This window comes from Xyrauchen texanus, chromosome 5 (assembly GCF_025860055.1).
Source record: "Xyrauchen texanus isolate HMW12.3.18 chromosome 5, RBS_HiC_50CHRs, whole genome shotgun sequence".
In the NCBI taxonomy this organism is placed as follows: Eukaryota; Metazoa; Chordata; class Actinopteri; order Cypriniformes; family Catostomidae; genus Xyrauchen; species Xyrauchen texanus.
Window position 1 is genome coordinate 34,064,867 of NC_068280.1, and position 21,288 is coordinate 34,086,154.

The 21,288-nt window shown below is 44.6% G+C and overlaps 1 protein-coding gene across 2 annotated transcripts in view; it reads left to right on the forward strand.

The window, feature by feature from the left end:
• Positions 1-21,288, forward strand: part of LOC127643694 (dorsal-ventral patterning tolloid-like protein 1) — a 101,152-nt gene that overhangs the window by 58,014 nt on the left and 21,850 nt on the right. For both annotated transcript variants that reach the window (XM_052126510.1, XM_052126509.1), the window contains exons 8-13: positions 3,999-4,104; positions 4,213-4,337; positions 15,282-15,397; positions 15,581-15,683; positions 15,798-15,914; positions 16,543-16,688. In XM_052126510.1, coding sequence (XP_051982470.1) covers positions 3,999-4,104; positions 4,213-4,337; positions 15,282-15,397; positions 15,581-15,683; positions 15,798-15,914; positions 16,543-16,688 — 713 coding nt within the window. The remainder of the gene's footprint in view (positions 1-3,998; positions 4,105-4,212; positions 4,338-15,281; positions 15,398-15,580; positions 15,684-15,797; positions 15,915-16,542; positions 16,689-21,288) is intronic.

Here is a 21,288-nt window from a genome sequence, read left to right on the forward strand (position 1 = left end):
CTGAGTGACAGGAGCTTGCCCTGGGCCCCAAGGAGAATCTGACGTGCCAGAGATTCAGCTGACGTGAACGTGGACCTCCTTGATGGTTTATGTAAGAGATTGCTGCTGTATTGCCCACCCGCATCAAGACATGGCAGCCTCTGGAGGAAGTATTTCAGGGCCTGAAATACAGCCATCGACTCGAGACAGTTACTGTGACAACCGAGCTGACGACCCTCCCATCCCCTTGAGCTGGACAACCACTTAAGACCGCTACCCAGCCCGTCAGGGAGGCGTCTGTTGTTAGCAGCCTGCGACGATGAGACGTACCTAGAGTGGGACCCAAGGTAATAAACCGGGGTCTGAACCACATAGCAAGGGAACGAAGTGCACAGCACGTAACCCTTATTAGCCCTAGGAGACTGGCCCTTGGATGAAATCCCCTGGCTTTTAGCCACAGCTGAAACGGTCTCATATGGAGAAGGCCCAAAGGGATCACCGTGGACGCAGACGCCATGAGACCTAGTATTTGTTGATACAGGTGAACAGTGCAACCTTCACCTAGCCTGATTTTGCTCAGGGTGTTCTGAATGGACGTGATACGAGCGGGAGACAACTGTGCCCGCATCATGATCGAATTCCATATAACCCCCAGATAGGTGATTCTCCAGGTGGGAGAGAGAATGCTTTTTGACGTTGAGTCTCAGACCCGGAGAAACCAGATGAGCTAAGACAATATCCCTGTGCTGAACTGCCAGTTCTTGGAACTGCGCTAAGATCAGCCAGTCGTCTATGTAATTCAGAATGCGGATGCCCCAGAGTCGCGAAGGAGCCAGTGCTGCATCCATGCATTTCATGAATGTGCGGGTTAATAGAGCTAGGAAGAACCCGATACTGGAAGGCTTCACCCCCGAAAGAGAACCTCAGAAACTTCCTGTACCTTGGCAGAATTTCTATATGAAGATATGCGTCCATGAGATCGATGGTGACCAGCCAAACATGATGTTGGGCTTGTGACACGTTCGTCTTGAAAGTTAACATCTTGGACTTGAACACCCTGACTGGGCAGTTCAAGCTTTGAAGATCTAAGGTCGGATGCAACCTTCTTGGGAACCAGGAAGTATTCGCTGTAAGAACCTGACACTTTCTCTGGAAGGGGAACATGTTCTATGGCCCCTAGACTGAGAGATTTAGCAGTTCTTTCCACAGTAGAAATGCCTGCTCTGGTTTACGGTAGTGGGGACCACGCCGTTGAAACACGGAGGGAGGCGAGCGAATTGAATTCTGTAGCCCTTTTCTACTGTTCTTAGGACCCACATAGAAGTATCTGGCAGAAGTTTCCACACTGCCTGGTACTCTGAGATGGTATTCATGTAAGACTTCCTGTTGAGAGGGTGTTGAGTGTTCCGCGTCCTGGATTAAAGCAGGGAGCAACGGTACACCCAACTCTTTGTTGGAAGCCTCTGTCACCCGAAACACCAAAGGTGGCGGGAGTGAAGAAGTTTTGTGAGGTATCGGGAGGGCCGAATTGGATGGTACACGTGCCCTGTCCCGAGGTGAACTACCCCCACAAGGCTGGGTACATGACCATCAGGGTTTCTTACTTTTAGAAATCATGACCCTGAGGTTCTGCTTGGGGGGGCTGCTGAGGGCGACGAGCCTGTCCCCAGTCTTTACAAGGGGGAGCATGACTCGCCACGCTCTGTTTCTGAGCCTCCCTCCTAGCAGAGTCGGGGCAGGACTGGCTGGCCAACGGCCCCGCCCCCTGAGTGCGGCGAGGAAAAAAATGCCCGTAGGCTTCCTCGTGGCTTTTCGCCTCCTGGAATCTGGAGATAACCGTATTCATGGCGTCTCCGAAGAGACCAGAAGGCGAAACCGGGGCATCGAGTAGGAAAACTCTGTCCTAATCCTCGATGCCCAAAAGGTTAAGCCATAAATGCCTCTCCGTGCTGACTAAAGCGGACATAGACTGATCAATAGCACGGGCTGTCTGCTTGGTCGTATGGAGAGATAAATCTGTGGCCCGACAAAGTTCAGAAAATTCAAGTGTTGCACCCGCACTCAGATCTTTCAATAGGTCAGCCTGGTAAGCCTGTAACACGACCATGGTGTGCAGCGCAGCACCAGCCTGACCTGCCGCTTGATAAGCCCTCCCCACTAGCATGGAGGTAGTCCTGCATGGCTTAGTGGGGAGAGCGGGTTTCTTCAGTGATGATGCCGAACCCGGCGAGAGATAACCCGCAAGTGTCGGCATCATTGTATACCCTCACGCCTCAGCACCCAGTCGAATATAACGACGTTGAGGGCACGTAAATGCGAGAGGTATAAGGCTTCCTCCACGAACAAGAATGCTCGTCGTGGAGGTCATCAAAGAAGGGAAGGGACTGATGAGGCGTTCCCTTCCCCTGGCCACCAGACAGAAATCTGTCCTCTAATGTGGAGCGTTTGGGGGTCTCTTGATCGCGTGGCCAGTCTAACTGGAGTCTGGCCACCGCACGAGTAACCACATCGAGTAACTCCTCAGAAGATTTTGAGTCGTGTTTGGAGTGCTCAGATGTGGGTAACTCAAAGTCCGCAGACTCAAGAGAATCAAGGTCCCCCTCATGAACTGAGGAGGCACCGGAGCGCGCTTCAAGATCACAGGAAGGGCCAGCCGGCTCTGGGGAGAGAGCGAGCGAAAGGGACGGACCCGTCTCTCGCTCCTCAACCAGATCCATACAAGAGCCCCACGAATGAAGTGTGGGTGCCGGCTCTCGGAAGTAAGCAAGGCGAGCGCGAAGCATTTTGACCGAAAGAAGGTTGCAATGCGCGCACCCGCCCTGCCCCAACGCGAGAGCAGCATGCTCTTCCTCCAAACAAACTAAACAAAACTGATGCGTGTCCCTGACAGTCATAGAACCTTGACAGGGAAACACGCATCATTTGCTTTGATTCTCCGACATTTTCCCCCTTTTTTTTTAATTTATATATATATATATATATATATATATATATATATATATCAGAAAGAGAGAAAGGAGAAAAGGTTCACTACACACTGCCTAACCAAATTCTAAATCCTAGCAGAGGAAAGAACGTTTCTGATAGGCTTGTGAGAAACACACACAGAGAATGCTCTGAAGAAAAGGATCTGATGACACGCTGGTGGCGCGTCCATTTATAGCCCGGTCACAGTTGCATCTAATGATTACACCAACCAAGGCTATAAATTCCGGTCAATGTTCATTGACGTGTTACACACATATTTCAGCTGGTCACAAACATGTAGGATTGTTCCCAAAGTGCTTTTCTCAGCGCAGCATCCTAGTGAAGCTTTTTGTAAAGGGAACAACTGTTTTTTTTTTATGTTTTTTTTAAGACTCAGCCATCCTTACTACTTGTGATGGACCACCAATATAATATAAAACCTTACCATTGTTATCACAGGACTGCCTGCTGTGAATGTCGCCAGGCAGCAAGAAACGGTTCAAGTTCATATAACAAAAGACTCAAACAAACCAAGTAAAATGTACAGCAGTGCATGTACATGAGTTACTGAACTCATTTTATTTTGTGTTTTTTTTTTCTCCCCTTTTTTCCTCAGTTTGGAATTCCCAATGCACTCTAAGTCCTCATGGTGGCATAGTGACTCGCCTCAAAAATAACAAAACTGTACAAATTTGATGCATATCTAATGCATTGCATGTGTCAGGATCCGCCTTTGGTCAAAGCAAATATTTTAATAGTAAATAGTTTTTTTGTTTACTGATTTATTCATTGTACACAATAATATATGCACATATTGTGTCTATTAAGCAGAATAAACAGATATGTAATATACAGTTTGGTCTAACTGGGGGGATGGCCCTCCTTGGAGCCGACCCTGCCCATCACTCATGTCTTTGCATCCTAGCACATACCTGCTAGTTCAAAATGGTTATGTTAATAGTAACTGCAATTGTAAATAAGAAATCCCTTAAAACACTGTGTAAACATAGTATATTTGTTTTAATATGCAGTTTGTGTTTGTGTGCGATCAGGTCAGGAGTATAACTTTATCAAGATGGAACCAGGGGATGTCAACTCTCTTGGTGAGCCATATGATTTTGACAGCATAATGCATTATGCCAGAAACACTTTCTCCAGGTGAGACTTCTATATGTCTGTCTCTCTAGCTGTCCATCTTTCTGTCTCAGTTAAAAATATACACAAGGAATATTGTAATTGTTTCCTTTTTGTCCTTCTCTGCCTTAGAGGGATGTTTTTGGACACGATTCTTCCCTCTAGAGATGATAACGGCGTCAGGCCTGCTATTGGTCAGAGAACGAGACTCAGCAAAGGAGACATATCACAGGCCAAGAAGCTTTACAGATGCCCAGGTAGACATGCTATGTGTGTGTGTGTGTGTGTATATGTGTGTGTGTGTGTGTGTGTAAAAGTGAAAATGTTAATGAAGAATGACAAAGGGTGTTAACTGAAGGAAATTATCTCATTTTATGGGCAGATTTGTGTGTCTCCAGTTGATATTTTGTGTATATGTGCATGTGTGGTTGTCTATGTGTATTTGCTTGGATTAAATCATTTGTTTTTGTCAGTTTTATGATGCACATGTGCTTAAGTCTCACTCAGGAAAGAGGAGAGGGCCACCCTGACATTTTGCAAACAGAGAGCGTGATGGGATCCTCCCGCTTTACTTCCTGTGTGTGGGTGTGTGATTATGTGTGTGCATGCGAGTGGTATAAGATTTTGTGTTTCTCCACTGCTGTATTGTTTGAGTTCATGTTCTATAGAGGATTGTGTGTGTGTGCTTGTGCAAATGTAAGACGCATGGCCTATTTCACAAAAAAGAAAGAAAAAGCTCTCTTTCCGTCGACCTTTTATTGTCTATGTAAAAAAAGTTTAATTGAATGTCCACTTTCATTTTACACTTTGCTTAAAGAAATAGCTCACGCCATAATGAAAATGGTGTAATTATTTACTCACCCTTATGTATTTCCAATTCACTGTCTTTGGTTAAACCCAAAAGGAGGTGTTAGTCAAAAGGGGTATTTACACTTGGCCAAATTAATTTGTCTCCACCAAACAGATATAAATCTGATCTTCAAGTCCCACACTTTATGCGAGGAAAGAGTTAACTTCTGTGATTATTCTAATGCTGGGAAGCAAATTTAAAAGATGTGATTTATTATTTGATTCCAAGTGACTTTGCCCAGTGCGCCTGGGTGTAATTTTTTGTCTCTCCTACAACATGCATCCATTTCTTAGTTTGTTATTATTTTTTGCGCCACGCCAGCCCTATGTAAATACTTGGCAACAGATGTTATGCTTTGCATTTTCCGTATGCTAACGTAGCGCTGTTTGGGTGGAGTAAAGTTTACATATGTGGCTTGAACAGCCAGATACATTTACACTTGACCGAGTTTTGTCTGGAATGCATCTCAAACCACATCTGGAGTATTTACAGTTGCAGTCAGAAGTTTACATACACCTTAGCTAAATACATTTTAACTCAGTTTTTTTTAAATTCCAGACATTTAATCATAGAAAACATTCCCTGTCTTAAGTCAGTTAGGATCACTACTTTATATTAAGAATGTGAAATGTCAGAATAATAGTAGAGAGCATTATTTATTTCAGCTTTTATTTTTTTCATCACATTCCCAGTGGGTCAGAAGTTTACATGCACTTTGTTAGTATTTGGTAGCATTGCCTTTAAATTGTTTAACTTAGGTAAAATATTTTGGGTAGCATTTTGACCCATTCCTCCAGACAGAACTGGTGAAACTGAGGCCTCTCGCCAGGCACGTGCACACATAGACATCAAAAGGGGCTTGAGCACCTGCCCTTTTTATTCCTGGAGAGAAAGTGCCCTTTTTTCTGGGGTGTTTTTTTTTTTTTTTTTAAATAATATATATTCCTGTTTGCGCAGAATGCGCACAGCTTCCCTGTCAAGCAAATATATTTACTGAATAGTGTATATAAATATCGGGTCAGGAGTTCTGAAGCGCTCCCTCTGGTTGGGGTGATGGAGGAGTCAGGAGACAATGAGGCAGGTTCAAAGTCAGTACTTTAATTTGTACTTCTGGGTTTTACACACGACGGTAAACGTCGCTATAATTATATTTATAACCGTATAAATCACACGGGTTGCACACTCTGGCTGACGTGCTTTCTGGACACTCTCTCTCTCACTCTCGACACTTGGCGTCCCTTAAATGTCTCTCTCTGTATCACTATAACAAGACACAGGTGTTAGAGGTAACTACAAACCAGGTGACAAGCCTTACCGCTCTCTCTCTCTCCCGCAGTCCGACACACGACCACGCCCCCCATGCCACATGCCTCCACCGCTGACTCAGGCCGGGGCAACATCCGGCCTGCCCACTCCCCCCCATTTCTGGAGAGAAAGTCAGCCACAACCATCTGCGCCCCCGGCCTGTGGACCACCTTGAACTTAAAGGGCTGGAGAGCCAGATACCAACGGGTGATCCGTGCGTTAGTATCCTTCATGCGGTGGAGCCACTGCAGAGGGGCGTGATCGGAACAGAGGGTGAAGGCCCGCCCCAGCAGGTAGTAGCGGAGCTTCAGAACTGCCCACTTAATCGCAAGACACTCCTTTTCGATGGTGCTATAGTTCGTCTCCCTGAAGGAGAGCTTGCGACTAATAAACAGTACTGGCCGTTCCTCCCCTCCAACCACCTGCGAGAGCACTGCGCCCAGCCCCCTGTCAGATGCATCAGTCTGCAAAATAAAGGAGAGAGAGAAATCAGGTGCATGTAAAAGCGGGCCCCCACACAGTGCAGATTTTACCTTAAGGAAGGCCTGTTGGCACGACTCTGTCCACTGGACCGGATCGGGAGCCCCCTTTTTAGTAAGGTCAGTCAGCGGGCTGGTGACATCAGAATAACCAGGCACAAACCTTCGGTAGTAGCCAGCCAGCCCCAAAAACTGCCTTACCCCCTTTTTGGTCTTGGGTGCCGGGCAGGCTGTGATCGCTGTGGTTTTGTCAACCTGTGGACGCACCTGCCCGTGACCCAAGTGGAACCCCAGATACCAAACTTCCACCTGTCCAATTGCACACTTCTTCGGGTTTGCCGTGAGTCCCGCCTGCCTCAGCACTCTCAGGACAGCCCTCAGATGTTGCATATGCCGCCGCCAGTCATTATTGTAAATTATAATGTCATCTAGATATGCGGCGGCATATGCCGTGTGCGGTCTGAGGATCTTATCCATAAGGTGCTGAAACATGGCCGAACGGAAGCGTTACAAATTGGTGTAATCCGAACGGTGTTGAAAAAGCGTTTTTTTTCTTGGGACATTGGAGTTAAAGGGATCTGCCAATACCCCTTTGTTAAGTCCAGCGTCGAGTAAAATTGAGCCACGCCCAACCGATCGAGTAACTCGTCAATTCGCGCCATTGGATATGCGTCAAATTTGGACACCGCGTTCACTTTCCGATAGTCAACACAGAAGCGAACCGAGCCATCGCTCTTCGGTACCAGAACTACCGGGCTGGCCCACTCACTGTGCGACTCTTGTATTACGCCCATTTCGAGCATTGCCTCTAATTGCTCCCTAACGACCTTTTTCTTGTGCTCCGGGAGATGATAGGGCCGGCTACGAACCACCACGCCTTGGGTGGTCTCGATATGGTGTTCTATGAGGTTAGTGCGACCGGGCAGGAGAGAAAATACATCCGTGAACTCAGCTTGCAGCCTCGCAACATCTGTCAGCTGCGACAGCGAGAGGTGGTCTCCACAAGGGACCGGGGTAAATAAATTTGCTTTGAGCGATATCTCCGGTCCGAGCTCCGCCTTCTCCGGAACCGCCGTCTCCAAGGCTACAGGTACCGCCTCCTCCCATTGTTTGAGGAGGTTGAGGTGGTACGTTTGACGTGACCCTCTCCTATCTGTTCGCTTAACCTCATAATCGAGATCTCCAACTCGTCGCGTGACCTCAAAGGGTCCTTGCCACTTGGCGAGTAATTTGGAGCTCGAGGTGGGCAGTAACACAAGTACTTTATCTCCCTGTGAAAATTCCCTTAGCCGAGTGCCCCTGTCGTACAGTCGGCGTTGGCGTTCTTGCGCTTGGAGCAAATTCTCCTGTGTTACCCGTCCTAAAGTGTGGAGTTTTGCTCGAAGGTCAAGAACGTATTGAATTTGGTTTTTGCTATCCGAAGGTCCTTCCTCCCAAGTTTCCCGTATGACGTCAAGCACGCCCCGTGGCCGGCGCCCATACAGTAGTTCAAACAGAGAAAAGCCGGTGGAGGCTTGCGGGACCTCTCGTACTGCAAACAGCAGGGGTTCAAGCCACTTATCCCAGTTTTTAGCATCTTCGTGTACGAACTTACGAATCACGTTTTTCAAGGTCTTATTAAATTGTTCCACCAGTCCATCAGTCTGCGGGTGGTAGACGCTGGTACGAATCGACTTAATGCCTAATAATTCATATAGTTTGCGAAGTGTACGTGACATGAACGTTGTGCCTTAATCTGTGAGGATTTCCTTTGGAATCCCCACTCGGGAGATAATTTTGAAGAGTGCCTCCGCAACACTGCGTGCTGAAATGTTGCGTAGAGGCACTGCTTCCGGATATCGCGTAGTCCACCAGAACTAACACAAAGCGATGCCCGCGTGCAGTCTTTTCTAATGGCCTGACGATGGGGATCTCGAACAACGGCAGCGGGCGCAATGGCGCTTTTGGGGTGGCCGGTTGGTTCACCAACTGACATTCCCGGCACGCCGCACACCACTTGCGAACGTCCCCGTGAATGCCCGGCCAAAACAAACGGGCCATTATACGTTTCAAAGACGTTTCGTGACCTAAGTGGCCGGCCATTGGGTTATAGTGAGCCGCCTGGAAAAGTGTTTCCCGACGGCTCTTCGGTACTAACAGCTGTGTTGTAACCTCTTTGGTTTGAGTGTCCTGCGTCACTCGATACAACCGCTCTTTGATAATAGCAAAGTACGGGTATGTGAGCGCAACACCGGGTTGGACCTGTTGACCATCAATTACTTTCACTTGGTCGAAGGCGTGCCTAAGGGACTCGTCACGTGACTGCTCCAGAGGAAAATCCCCCTCAGGGAAGCCCCTGAGGGCGGAAACACCCTCGTCTGCGTCATCTTGACGCGGAGCCGACGTTGACGGGCCCGGCACTGCCTCCCCAGCCATAGTATCACAAGCCACACCCCGCGCCACCACTCTGCAGGACCCATCCACACACATTACGCTCAGTAAATTTTTAAAGCCGGGCCAATTGGTTCCCAGGATTAGTGGATGGGTGAGGCGGGAATTAACCGCGCCCTCGACTCTATGCCTTTTTCCCCTGAATCGTATCTCAGCGGTAACCACTGGATATTTGTGAATGTCCCCATGCACACACCTCACCCTCACCAATTTATCTTTATCCAATGCCCCGCCTTGCACCAGGCGTTGGTGGATCGAGGTTTGAGAACAACCTGTATCCACCAAAGCTTGATGTGTATCCCCCTTCACTCTTACCGGTATGCGATACATTCCTGCCCGATCGGGGGTGGCCTGTGGAGCGTCGGGGATCTGAACCAGTGTCCCCACCTCCATTACTGGACACCGCTCCTGGCTATGTCCGGCTTCCCCGCAGCTCCAGCAGACCGGCCCAGGTCTTCCTTCCGCACTCGTGGGGGCGGGCTCGCCAACCTGGGTAGAATGACAGAGAGAGACAGGGGGGTTTGAAGGGGCAGAGAAGGGGAAGGGTCCTCTGGACCGGGGTCGGGGTCTGGGCGGGCCTCCCCACCTATGAGGAGCCAGAACTGGGCGGGAGTGAGGGGAACGGGGAGAAGGGGAGGGAACAACAGGCACAGGGGGTGGAGAGAGAGAGAGAGAGGATACTGCCTCGCCGTCTCCTGGGAACGCCGCCACGTAGTCCTCTGCCAACTGGACAGCTCCATCCAATGACGCCGGAAGGTGGCACTGGACCCACTCTGACATGCCTCTGGGAAGCTGAGAGACGAACTGCTCCAGTACCACCATGACGACCACTTCCACGACGTCGCGGGTTCCCCCCACCAGCAGCCATTTCCGGCAGGCGTCACGGAGCTGCTGCGCAAACGCGAACGGGCGGCCGTCCTTCCCGAAGCTTAACAAGCGGAATAACTGTTGACTCTGCTCCGGGGTGCGACCGACCCGTTGCTGGATGGCTTTCTTCAGGTGGCTATAGTCCAGGAGGCTGGCGGCGGGAAGTTGTTGTACCGCCAGCTGCGCCTCCCCGGGAAAGTAGGGGCAATAGGTGGGCCGCCCACTGATCGGGAGGCCAGCTCCATACCTCCGCAGTTTTCTCGAATAGGTTGAGGAAGGCCTCTGGATCATCGCTTGGCCCCATTTTCGCAAGGGCAAGCGGTGGGGTGGGATCCGAGGAGGACGCAGCACCAGCCCCCTCTCTGGCGATCAGGCTCTGCAGCGTTTGCCGGTCCTCGGCTTGTGCCTGGAGCAAGGCTTGGAAGCGTTGTTCTTGCTCCCGGCGAACCTCCAAGAGGGCATGGTGTTGTGTCTGCTGGATGCTGTTGAGGGCATTGATGACTTCCGCCAGCGGTGAAGACTCCATAGCGGCGCTCTCCTCCAAACCCGGGTTCTCGGCACCACTGTGAACTCGGGTTTGGTTGGGGTGATGGAGGAGTCAGGAGACAATGAGGCAGGTTCAAAGTCAGTACTTTAATTTGTACTTCTGGGGTTTACACACGACGGTAACCGTCGCTATAATTATATTTATAACCGTATAAATCACACGGGTTGCACACTCTGGATGACGTGCTTTCTGGACACTCTCTCTCTCGCTCTCGACACTTGCCGTCCCTTAAATGTCTCTCTCCGTATCACTAGAACAAGACACAGGTGTTAGAGGTAACTACAAACCAGGTAGTTACCTCTAACTACCTCTCTCCCGCAGTCCGACACACGACCATGCCCCCCATGCCACACATGCACATTGTGGCATGGTTTCCTTTGCTGCTCTATACACCTAGTGAATACTAACCATGGTTTCTGTGTGAACTGATCATTTTGTAGACATCTTTTGAAAATGAAACAATTGCGTGAGTTTGAGGAAGATAAAATTAATTAACTTTTTAAATTATTTTTTTAAAAAGGAAGTCAGAGTTGTGTTAATATATATACTTTTTTGTTTAAAAAAAGTAAAAAAAATATGTAATTATGAGAAGTGCCCTTTTTTTCACTTGAGCCCCTGCCCCTCAAAATGTCTGTGCACGTCCCTGCCTCTCGCGCATACTTAATTTTCCTTCCTCATTATGCCATCTATATTGCCAAGTGCACCAGTCCCTCCTGCAGCAAAGCACCCCCACAACATGATATTGACAACCCCATGCTTCACGGTTGGGATGGTGTTCTTCGTCTTGCAAGTCTTTCCATTTTTCTTCCAAACATAATGATGGTCATTATGGCCAAACAGTAAAATATTTGTTTCATTAGACCAGAGGACATTTCTCCAAAATGTAACTTTTTCCCCATGTGCACTTGCAAACTTTAGTATGGCTTTTTTTTATGGTGGTTTTGGGCAGTGGCTTCTTCTTTGCCGAGCAGCCTTTCAAGTTATGTCGATATAGATACTTATGTACCTGTTTCCTCCAGCATCTTCACAAGGTCCTTTGCTGTTATTCTGGGATTGATTTGCACTTTTCGCACCAAACTACGTTCATCTCTAGGATGAGCGGTATGATGGCTGTGTGGTCCCTTGGCGTTTATACTTGCATACTATTGTTTGTACAGATGAACGCGGTACCTTCATGCATTTGGAAATTGCTCCCAAGGATGAACCAGACTTGAGGAGGTCGACAATTTTTTCTGAAGTCTTGGCTGATTTCTTTTGATTTTCCCATGATTTCAAGCAAAAAGGCACTGAGTTTGAAGGTAGGCCTTAAAATACATCCACAGGTACACCTCCAATTGACTTCAATTAGACTATCAGAAGCTAATTGGCTAATTACCTTAAGTCTTGACCAAATTTTCTGGAATTTTCCAAGCTGCTTAAAGGCACGGTTAACTTCTGACCCGCTGGAATTGTGATATTCAATTTAAAGTGAAACAATCTGTAAGGGGTTAAAGGCAAAGGAGGAGGCGAGAACCGGCTTAATAATATAAATCATATTTAATTAAATAAAAGACACACACAAACACAAACAGGGCTGCCGGTAATTCTCTCTCTCTCGAACGGCCTTTATCCCGTGTCATTCCAGCCCGGCCCCACACTCCTCCACTCCACACAATCTGTCTGTAAACACTTGTTGGAAAAATGACTTGTGTCATTCACAAAGTAGATGTCAAAACTGCCAAAAATGAAACTTGCCAAAACTATAGTTTGCTTATATGAAATCTGTGGAGTGCTTAAAAAATGTACCTAAGTGTATGTAAACTTCTGACTTAAACTGTATATCCATCTCTAATGCGTCTTGAAGGGCATTTACATTTGGTCTTTTCATGATCGGATAGTAATCCGATCAGCAAAAACACATGAAGTGATGAAAAGTAAATACCACCAGAATGTCTGAGCTGCTTTATTCCTAACAAAGTGGATGGTGATTTATTCACCCAAGCTCCAAAAACTACCATAAAATTATAACAAAAGTAATTCATAGTAGAGCTGGACAGATGTTTTGGTTTTATCAATTAATCAGTGCCAGTTGTTGCTTTTTGGAAATATCGGTTATCTGCAAAAATCTATGCCAATAGTTTTTAAATTTGTGATTAACAATCGCATGAGGATTTGCTGTTTCAAAATTTTTCTACATTGAAAATATTTATCCATATTTTTATCCTCACTTATGCATATTTACCATTTATATTTTGCTAAATTATTTTATGCATATTTGTTATATGTGACTAGGCTATACGGAAACATGCCCCATCAGCACATACATTGTGTCTCCAACTTCATAACTTGCGAATAATAATACATTTTATTTCTCATTTAACCTCATCTGATGAAATATTGTAACGAATGAGGTCGGAGTCAGACAAGGGATGAGGATCCAAATGCGGGTTTATTGATTAAAGGAAACATACAGACATGAATAAACAAAACTACCACGATGGGCAAATGAAAACAAAACACTGGAACACAGGAACTGGAACACAGGAACTGGAACACAGGAACTGGAACACAGGAACTGGAACACAGGAACTGGAACACAGGCATGGGAGCGAGCACAAACTACGTACAACAGCATTCAACGACAGTCAAGGACTAAACCAAAAACCAGGATATAAATACAAAAACATGGGAAAAAGGGGCCAATGAACAAACAGAACACAAACTAGGTGACAAGGTGATTAACAGAATCCAAAGGCAAATTAACAAGGGCAGGTGAAAACAATGAACAGTGAACACGAGGGAAAACAAGACTATGGAGGTACAAGGGTGACAAAAGTGAAAACTAAGGAATAACAAAAGTGACAAAATTACAAACAAAGGGCAACAGTGAGACAAGACAGGGTAACCGTTACAAATATATAGGCTATAAAGCTTAATTAGGTAAATACTTGCATATAGTGCATTGTATTCATCAATGTCAAGTGCCAAGTCTTCATCATTTCAAAATAAGAGCCCCTTGTGTGTTTTGGGCTTGTTTACAGTTAAACATCCCAAATTCAGAAACATTTTTCTCATTATTACGGGATTTTGGTTAAACAATAAACTGCATCTGGGATTTTATTCATTTTTGACTCTTGTAGCCTCTGTGTCTGTGCCTGTCATATAAACGAAAGACTAAGAATTTAACTAAGAATAATTTTTCAACATTATATAAAAGGTTTTTAAAAACTATTTCCCAATGTATCCGTTATTGGCCTTTTCCACCACCTTAGTTATTGTTATTAGCTAAATCCACTATCGGTTGACCTCTAATTCATACTACCTGTGCGCTATGTTCCAAGTTTTCTGAAATTATTTGATAGCATTTTGTGAGGAACAGACCAAAATTTAAGTTGTTATTATAGTTGTTAAATTAAGAAATTTTGCCTTTAGATGCTTCTCACTTGTTGTCAAGCCATTGATGGCAAATGTTCTTCCTTGTCACATGATCAGTTGACACAAACACAAGTTTGAACATATTTGATGGCAAATAAGACTTGAGAGCTACAGCAGAGGGGAAATGTATCAGTGAACAACGACTAGGGCTGTTGCGGTGTCAAATATTTATCACTGCGTGTTTAATGGCCAACCATCGCCGGTGAACTGTGTTTTGCACGGGGGTTGAGGGCCGGGGAGGGGTTAAACACAAATTGTGTTTATTGTTGATTAAACTTTAAAAAGTGCATCAATGTACACATAATATAAATGTATTAGTTTTTTTTTTTTTTAAATATAACAATATAACACAGACAGAAATTAAAATTTCTGTCTGTGATTGCACCAATCTTATACCTCTGTAACATTTAAACGTCTAAAATATTTAGCTAAAATATTCCGGAATGTCAAAATCTGTTAATATAGCTAAACTCGAATATTTAGCAAGACTTAATATCATTAAACAGCTGAAAAATAATTAAATGGAAAAACTTTTCAATAGTCAGATGTTTTAAGTGTTGAATGTTTTAAAAGAGCAGCTTAGACATTCTGCTTAACATTTCCTTCTGTATTACATAGAAGAAAGAAAATAATACTTGGTTGGAACAACATGAGGGCGTAAATGATGACAACATTTTCATTTTTGGATGAACTATGGACTATATGAAAGTTCATATCTTTGCCATCACACAAATTATCAGTCAAAGTTTAACTTGAAAAAAAGGGCAATTGTCTTCCAACACCCACCTTCACCCATGCCAAAGATAACAGCTTATCTAATGCAAGGTTAAATCAGGATTGCTGCACCTTTATCTTTATTTGAAATTGACACCCAAAACCACTTCCATACACAACCACTTTTCAGTTAGCTGTGATGAAAAACAGAGGCCTTTCTGACAAATGTTTGGCCAGCCACTACATCAGTAATTGGGAGGAACATTTGGCAAGTGTTAGCAGCAGATTTGGCTTCTCTTGAACAGAGAATCTGCTGCCCAAGCTTGGACTGATTGGCTCCTAATATCTCATTAGAACAGTCAATATGTCTTTGTTACTTCATTTTGTGTTTGCGTGCGTGCGTGCGTGCGTGCGTCGTGCGTGCGTGTGTGTGTGTATGTGGTCAAATGAACGGGACAATAAGACGAGAAACTTTTTTGTTTGGTAATTACAATCACCTATTATTAAACAAATTAGATTGCTTGATTTCTATACTCTTTGTATATTTATCTGTTTGTATGCTCATTTATCATGTTGATGTGTTGGTTTTTTCCAGCATGTGGCGAAACACTGCAGGACTCAGTGGGTAATTTCTCATCTCCTGGATACCCAAATGGATACCCGTCATATACACACTGTGTATGGAGAATCTCTGTCACACCTGGGGAGAAGGTAAGACACTTCTGCTGAGTGTGCCCTTACTAAGGTACACAGTTTAGTGTTCATTTGTATCTGCATTTTTCAGTCAATGTCTTTCTGTTGTTTTCTTCGCACAGAGGGTGTAGATAAAGAAATGCTGATCCACTGTGTGAGATTTGACATGTATGATAGCTGCACGTGTGCTGCTCATTTCAGATAGTGTTAAACTTCACCACTATGGACCTATACAAAAGCAGCCTGTGCTGGTATGATTACATCGAGGTTCGTGATGGATACTGGAGGAAAGCGCCACTGCTGGGTACATACACACTGGTGTATTCACCAGAAAGAACCTGGAATATTTTACCAAATAATTTGTATCATTAGTGCAAGGCATGCTTTACAGTACATCTCATATTGAATGTGTTTGCAGGTCATTTCTGTGGTGACAAAATTCCAGAAGTTTTGGTGTCTACAGACAGTCGGATGTGGATTGAGTTCCGCAGTAGCAGCAACTGGGTTGGAAAGGGATTCGCGGCAGTCTATGAAGGTGTGCGTGTGTATGGGTGCAAATGTACTTAGCTATGCGAACCTGGAGGAGAGACGAGGGGAGGCGTGGGGAGAGGGAAAGGGCGAGCGGAAACACAGAGAGAGAGAAAGAGAGAGAGGAAAATGAGTAAAGAACACTCGGATGTGCCGTCAACCAGTCTTCAAAGGACGGGCCAGGAGGAGGCTGGAACTGTAAACATAAAGTTTAATAAGAAACTCAACATAAATCAAACATAAACAAACACAGACACAAATGCAATGTGTCCGCATGCGTCTCTCTCTCTCTCAAACTGCCGCCTCTGACTCCCCTTTAACGCGCTCTCCCGCTGATCATTTGATTCAGAGAAGGCCGAGCGTCATCACAGCCTGGCCACGCCCTCCTCCTCGTCACAGTTGGCTTTAGTTTAAAACAGTAGAAGTCATATCAGCCGAAAAGCACGTTATTACATCTTGATGAAACATTGCAAGGTCAAAAAAATGCATGGACGAATCATTCACAATAAGACCAGTAACATGCATTAAGAAAATAAATATGGTACATTTTGACTTCGTGCCGACTTAAAAATGATCTAAAGCCAAAGTAAAAATCGAATTTGCCCTGCAACAAGCTCTCTCTCTGTGTCCTGTAGCGATATGTGGAGGGGAGATCAATAAAGACTCTGGACAGATTCAATCTCCAAACTATCCAGACGACTACCGTCCATCTAAAGAATGTGTGTGGAGGATCACGGTGTCTGAGGGCTACAGCGTGGGCTTGAGCTTTCAGGTCTTTGAGGTGAGGTTGTTTTCTGCTCTCTTTTCTCTGTTCTTTTATGTGTTTCCTATCAACTTATTTTACCATCTCTCATTATCTTCCTCCTTCCTTATCTTTTCATTCAGAGAGAGAGAGAGAGAGGGAGAGAGGAAAATATATGTCATTATTTACATGTGTGTTGTTTAAACTAGGCTCTTGTATGTTTATATTTATGTTATACATATGTAAATGCACACACGTTATTTTCAAGTTTATTTTCTTGTAAGACTGCAGGTGGGTGAGACAAAAGACAGATTATTTACACTAAAGAGTCGGAATATTGTTATAAGCCATACGTATGTATGTGCACCATTGTATTTGTCAGTAGGTCAGAGGTGTTGAATTGTTCAGAGGGAATGAAATCACACTTTCTCCATTTGCAAACTGACATTCACACTTTCTTTTGCACGTATGCATTCCATAAAGTGTAAAGTGTAAACGTGATGGTTTTTATTGGATTGTTTCCTAGGCACTAGGGCTACCCCCTGATAGTCCACCAAACGTTAGTCGTTAAGAAGAGTCTTGGTCTTGGTCGACCAAGTTTTGATTGGTCAGCTGGTCAGAAAAAAACAAAAACTTCACAGGAAACCGATGAACACCAGTAGTACCGCTGGTTGGACGATAGGTGGTACTATGGGGCTTAATTTTCATTAAGCAGTGTTAGGGTTAAGCCTTCACAATAAATCAAGACACCTTGATTTCAAACTTTGAACTTTATTTTTTATTTATTTTAACAAAAAATTCAAATTAAACTGGAAAATAATGAAGTGCATTTAAAATGTGTGTTGTTCAACTTTTTGAAAGATGGTTTTACAACAGTTGCCAACATATCTCTGGCAAAGAACTTCATCTGTGCATTCTCTAACGGTTGGGTATTTCTGTTTCCGGGAAAATACATCATGTATGTGAATATGTATGTATATATATACCTATCTGTCTCGCAATATACAGTTACATCTGCAATCCCTGGGCTGAGGGATCTGTGAATATTCTTGCTTTATTGATTTTGCATTGAAAATTAAATGAATTTATTTAAAAAATTACAAACTTGAATCAAATAAATTTCTAAATTCTAATTGCACTCCAAACAAAATGAAAAGGCAAATAAAATAAGTGATCCAAAATTATATATATATATATATATATATATATATATATATATATATATATATATATATATATATATAATTATTAGTAACCACCTTTTCATTTACCATCAGGCAGGTATCCGTTTAAACATGCAGGTAGGAAAATTACTTAAAAAAAATTAAGATTTAAAAACAATTCTAAATGTAAAATTAATAATTATAATGATGATAACTGTAATGTTTAATGTGTGTGTTCATGTTTATTCTGTTGGTTCGTGTTTTCATGTGTTTTATTTTGAAAGTCTAGTTCCTGGTTCTTGCCATGTGGTTACCTTGTCATGTGATTTCATGTTTCCCTCCATGTTCATGTATCTTGTTTTCATTGGTTCATTGTTTGATTACTTTGTTATTAGTTCTAGTTTGTCATTGGTTTTAGATTATTAGTTTTGTTATCTGGTTTATAGTTCTCTCTGCTCATTGGTTGCCTTGTTACCCATGTCTGTGTATATAAGCCCTCATGTTTGCCATTGTCTTTTGTCAAGTATTGTTTGTAAGTGTAACTTTGTTGTTTTGTTTAAACCATGCCAAGTCTAGTTTATGTCTAGCCATGTGTTAGTCATGTTTATGTCTGGTTTATTTCTCATTTATAGTTAGGGATTTGGTTTCACGTTTATTTAATAAAACTGCACTTGGGTTCTTCACTCCTTCGTCATCATCTTAGTCATTGCCAGCAGCAGCAACTTCGTTACAGAATACTTGATCACCATAATGAACCCAGCAGTACAGCTCCTGCACCTACGTCAGGGGAATCGTCCCCTGGAGGGTTATTTGGAGGACTTCTGCAATCTGGCCTGCCAGGTGGATTTTAATGAGGTGGCTCTCAAGGACTGTTTCCGTTTTGGACTGAAAAAGCCACTTTGATACCTGTTGGTTGCCGTTCCCTCATCCTGGCTCAGTGCATTGACATTGCCCTGCGGATTACTGGTTCTAGGTTCACTGTGGGGGAGGCGGATGATGAGCCAGTGTCCCACGTCATGGTCAACGAGCCAGTGTCCCAAGTCCTGTTTGTCCCACGTCATGGCCGACGAGTCCGCGTCCCACGTCATGGCTGACGAGTCAACGCCCACACCTGCCATGGCCGAAGAGCTGCAAGCCTCGTCCGTCCCAGAGCTAGCGTTGCCAGCCTCGTCCGTCCCAGAGCCTGCACTGCCAACTTCCGCCTCCCGGAGGAGGAGGAGAAAGGCTTTTGTTTCCAAGTCTCTGCCCATGTGCACGACCACGGAGGTCGTTTCCAAGTCTCTGCCCATGTGCACGGCCACGGAGGTCGTTTCCAAGTCTCTGCCCATGTGCACGGCCACGGAGGTCGTTTCCAAGTCTCTGCCCGTGTGCACGGCCACGGAGGTCGTTTCCAAGTCTCTGCCCGTGTGCACGGCCACGGAGGTCGTTTCAAGTCTCTGCCCGTGTGCACGCCACGGAGGTCGTTCCAAGTCTCTGCCCGTGTGCCGCGTACGGAGGTCGTTTCAAGTCTCTGCCCATGTGCATGGCCACGGAGGTCGTTTCAAGTCTCTGCCCATGTGCACGGCCACGGAGGTCGTTTCCAAGTCTCTGCCCATGTGCATGGCCACGGAGGTCGTTTCCAAGTCTCTGCCCATGTGCATGGCCACGGAGGTCGTTTCCAAGTCTCTGCCCATGTGCATGGCCACGGAGGTCGTTTCCAAGTCTCTGCCCATGTGCATGGCCACGGAGGTCGTTTCCAAGTCTCTGCCCATGTGCATGGCCACGGAGGTCGTTTCCAAGTCTCTGCCCATCTTCACCACCATGGAGGTTGTTTCCAAGTCTCTGCCCATCTTCACCACCACGGAGGTCGTTTCCAAGTCCGCTCCAGGCCTTGTCACGGCCACGCCAGAGTCCGCTCCAGGCCGTGTCACTCATGTTGCCATTGTCTCTTGTCAAGTATTGTTTGTAAGTGTAACTTTTTTTTGTTTAAACCATGCCAAGTGTAGTTTGTCAAGCCACTTGTGTTTAGCCATGTATTAGTCATGTGTACGTATGTCTGATTTTGTTTTAATTTATAGTTAGGGATTTGGTTTCACATTTATTTAATAAAACTGCATTTGGGTTCTTCACTCCTTCGTCATTGCCAGCAGCAGCAACTTCAGTACAATAATTATCACTGAAATATAAATCGTGGTTTGAGGTGAATGTGTTTTTCTATTATTTATGTTTTAGTCACAGATGTATAGGCTGCTGTCACAATCAGGGACGTGCACAGACATTTTGAGGGGCAGGGGCTCAAGTGAAAAAAAGGGCACTTCTCATAATTACGTATTTATTTTTTTTACTTTTTTTTTTAAACAAAGTATATATTAACAGAACTCTGAATTCCTTTTTAAAAAAATAATTTAAAAAGTTAATTTTATCTTCCTCAAACTCACGCAATTGTTTCATTTTCAAAAGATGTCTACAAAATTATCAGTTCACACAGAAACCATGGTCTCCTTAGTATTGTATAGAGCAGCAAAGGAAACCATGCCACAATGTGCATGTGTGGCATGGGGGGCGTGGTCGTGTGTCGGACTGCGGGAGAGAGGTAGTTAGAGGTAACTACCTGGTTTGTAGTTACCTTTAACACCTGTGTCTTATTCAAGTGTCGAGTGCGAGAGAGAGAGATTTCAGAAAGCACGTCAGCCAAAGTGTGCAACCCGTGTGATTTATACGGTTATAAATATAATTATAGCGATGGTTACCGTCGTGTGTAAACCCCAGAAGTACAAATTAAAGTACTGACTTTGAACCTGCCTCATTGTCTCCTGACTCCTCCATCACCCCAACCAGAGGGAGCACTTCAGAACTCCTGACCCGATATTTATATACACTATTCAATAAATATATTTGCTTGACAAGGAAGCTGTGCGCATTCTGCGCAAACAGGAATATATATTATTTAAAAAAAAAAAAAAGGCACCCCAGAAAAAAGGGCACTTTCTCTCCAGGAATAAAAAGGGCAGGTGCTCAAGCCCCTTTTGATGTCTATGTGTGCACGTGCTTGGTCACAATTAACTGCTCTGTGGAAATAAAGGGATCTGAACTCAAAGCACCTCCTTAGCTGAGATGTCTGAGGTCATTTGCAGCACTCAGACGATACTTGCAAAAAAATAAATCAGAAGACAGAAACCAAGAAAGAGTGAGAGCCTTAAACATGCGCGTGTTGCACGAGACTGCTCGCCTCCAAACAAACAGCGTGTCATATATGCGCATAGACTGCTTTTATGTCATCTGTTCTTAATAATATAATAAAGTGTGTTTCTTCAAGCACATCTCTGTGTGTCTTTGGGGAAATTATTTGTAATATTAATTTGATAATAATAATGTTATACATTATTGGGGAAATGAGGCAAATATTATCTTGACATCGTCAAAGGAATCAGCTATTGGTGATCACTCTGACCATCATCGATCCATGAGATCATTGTCTGTTGGCACAACACTAATGT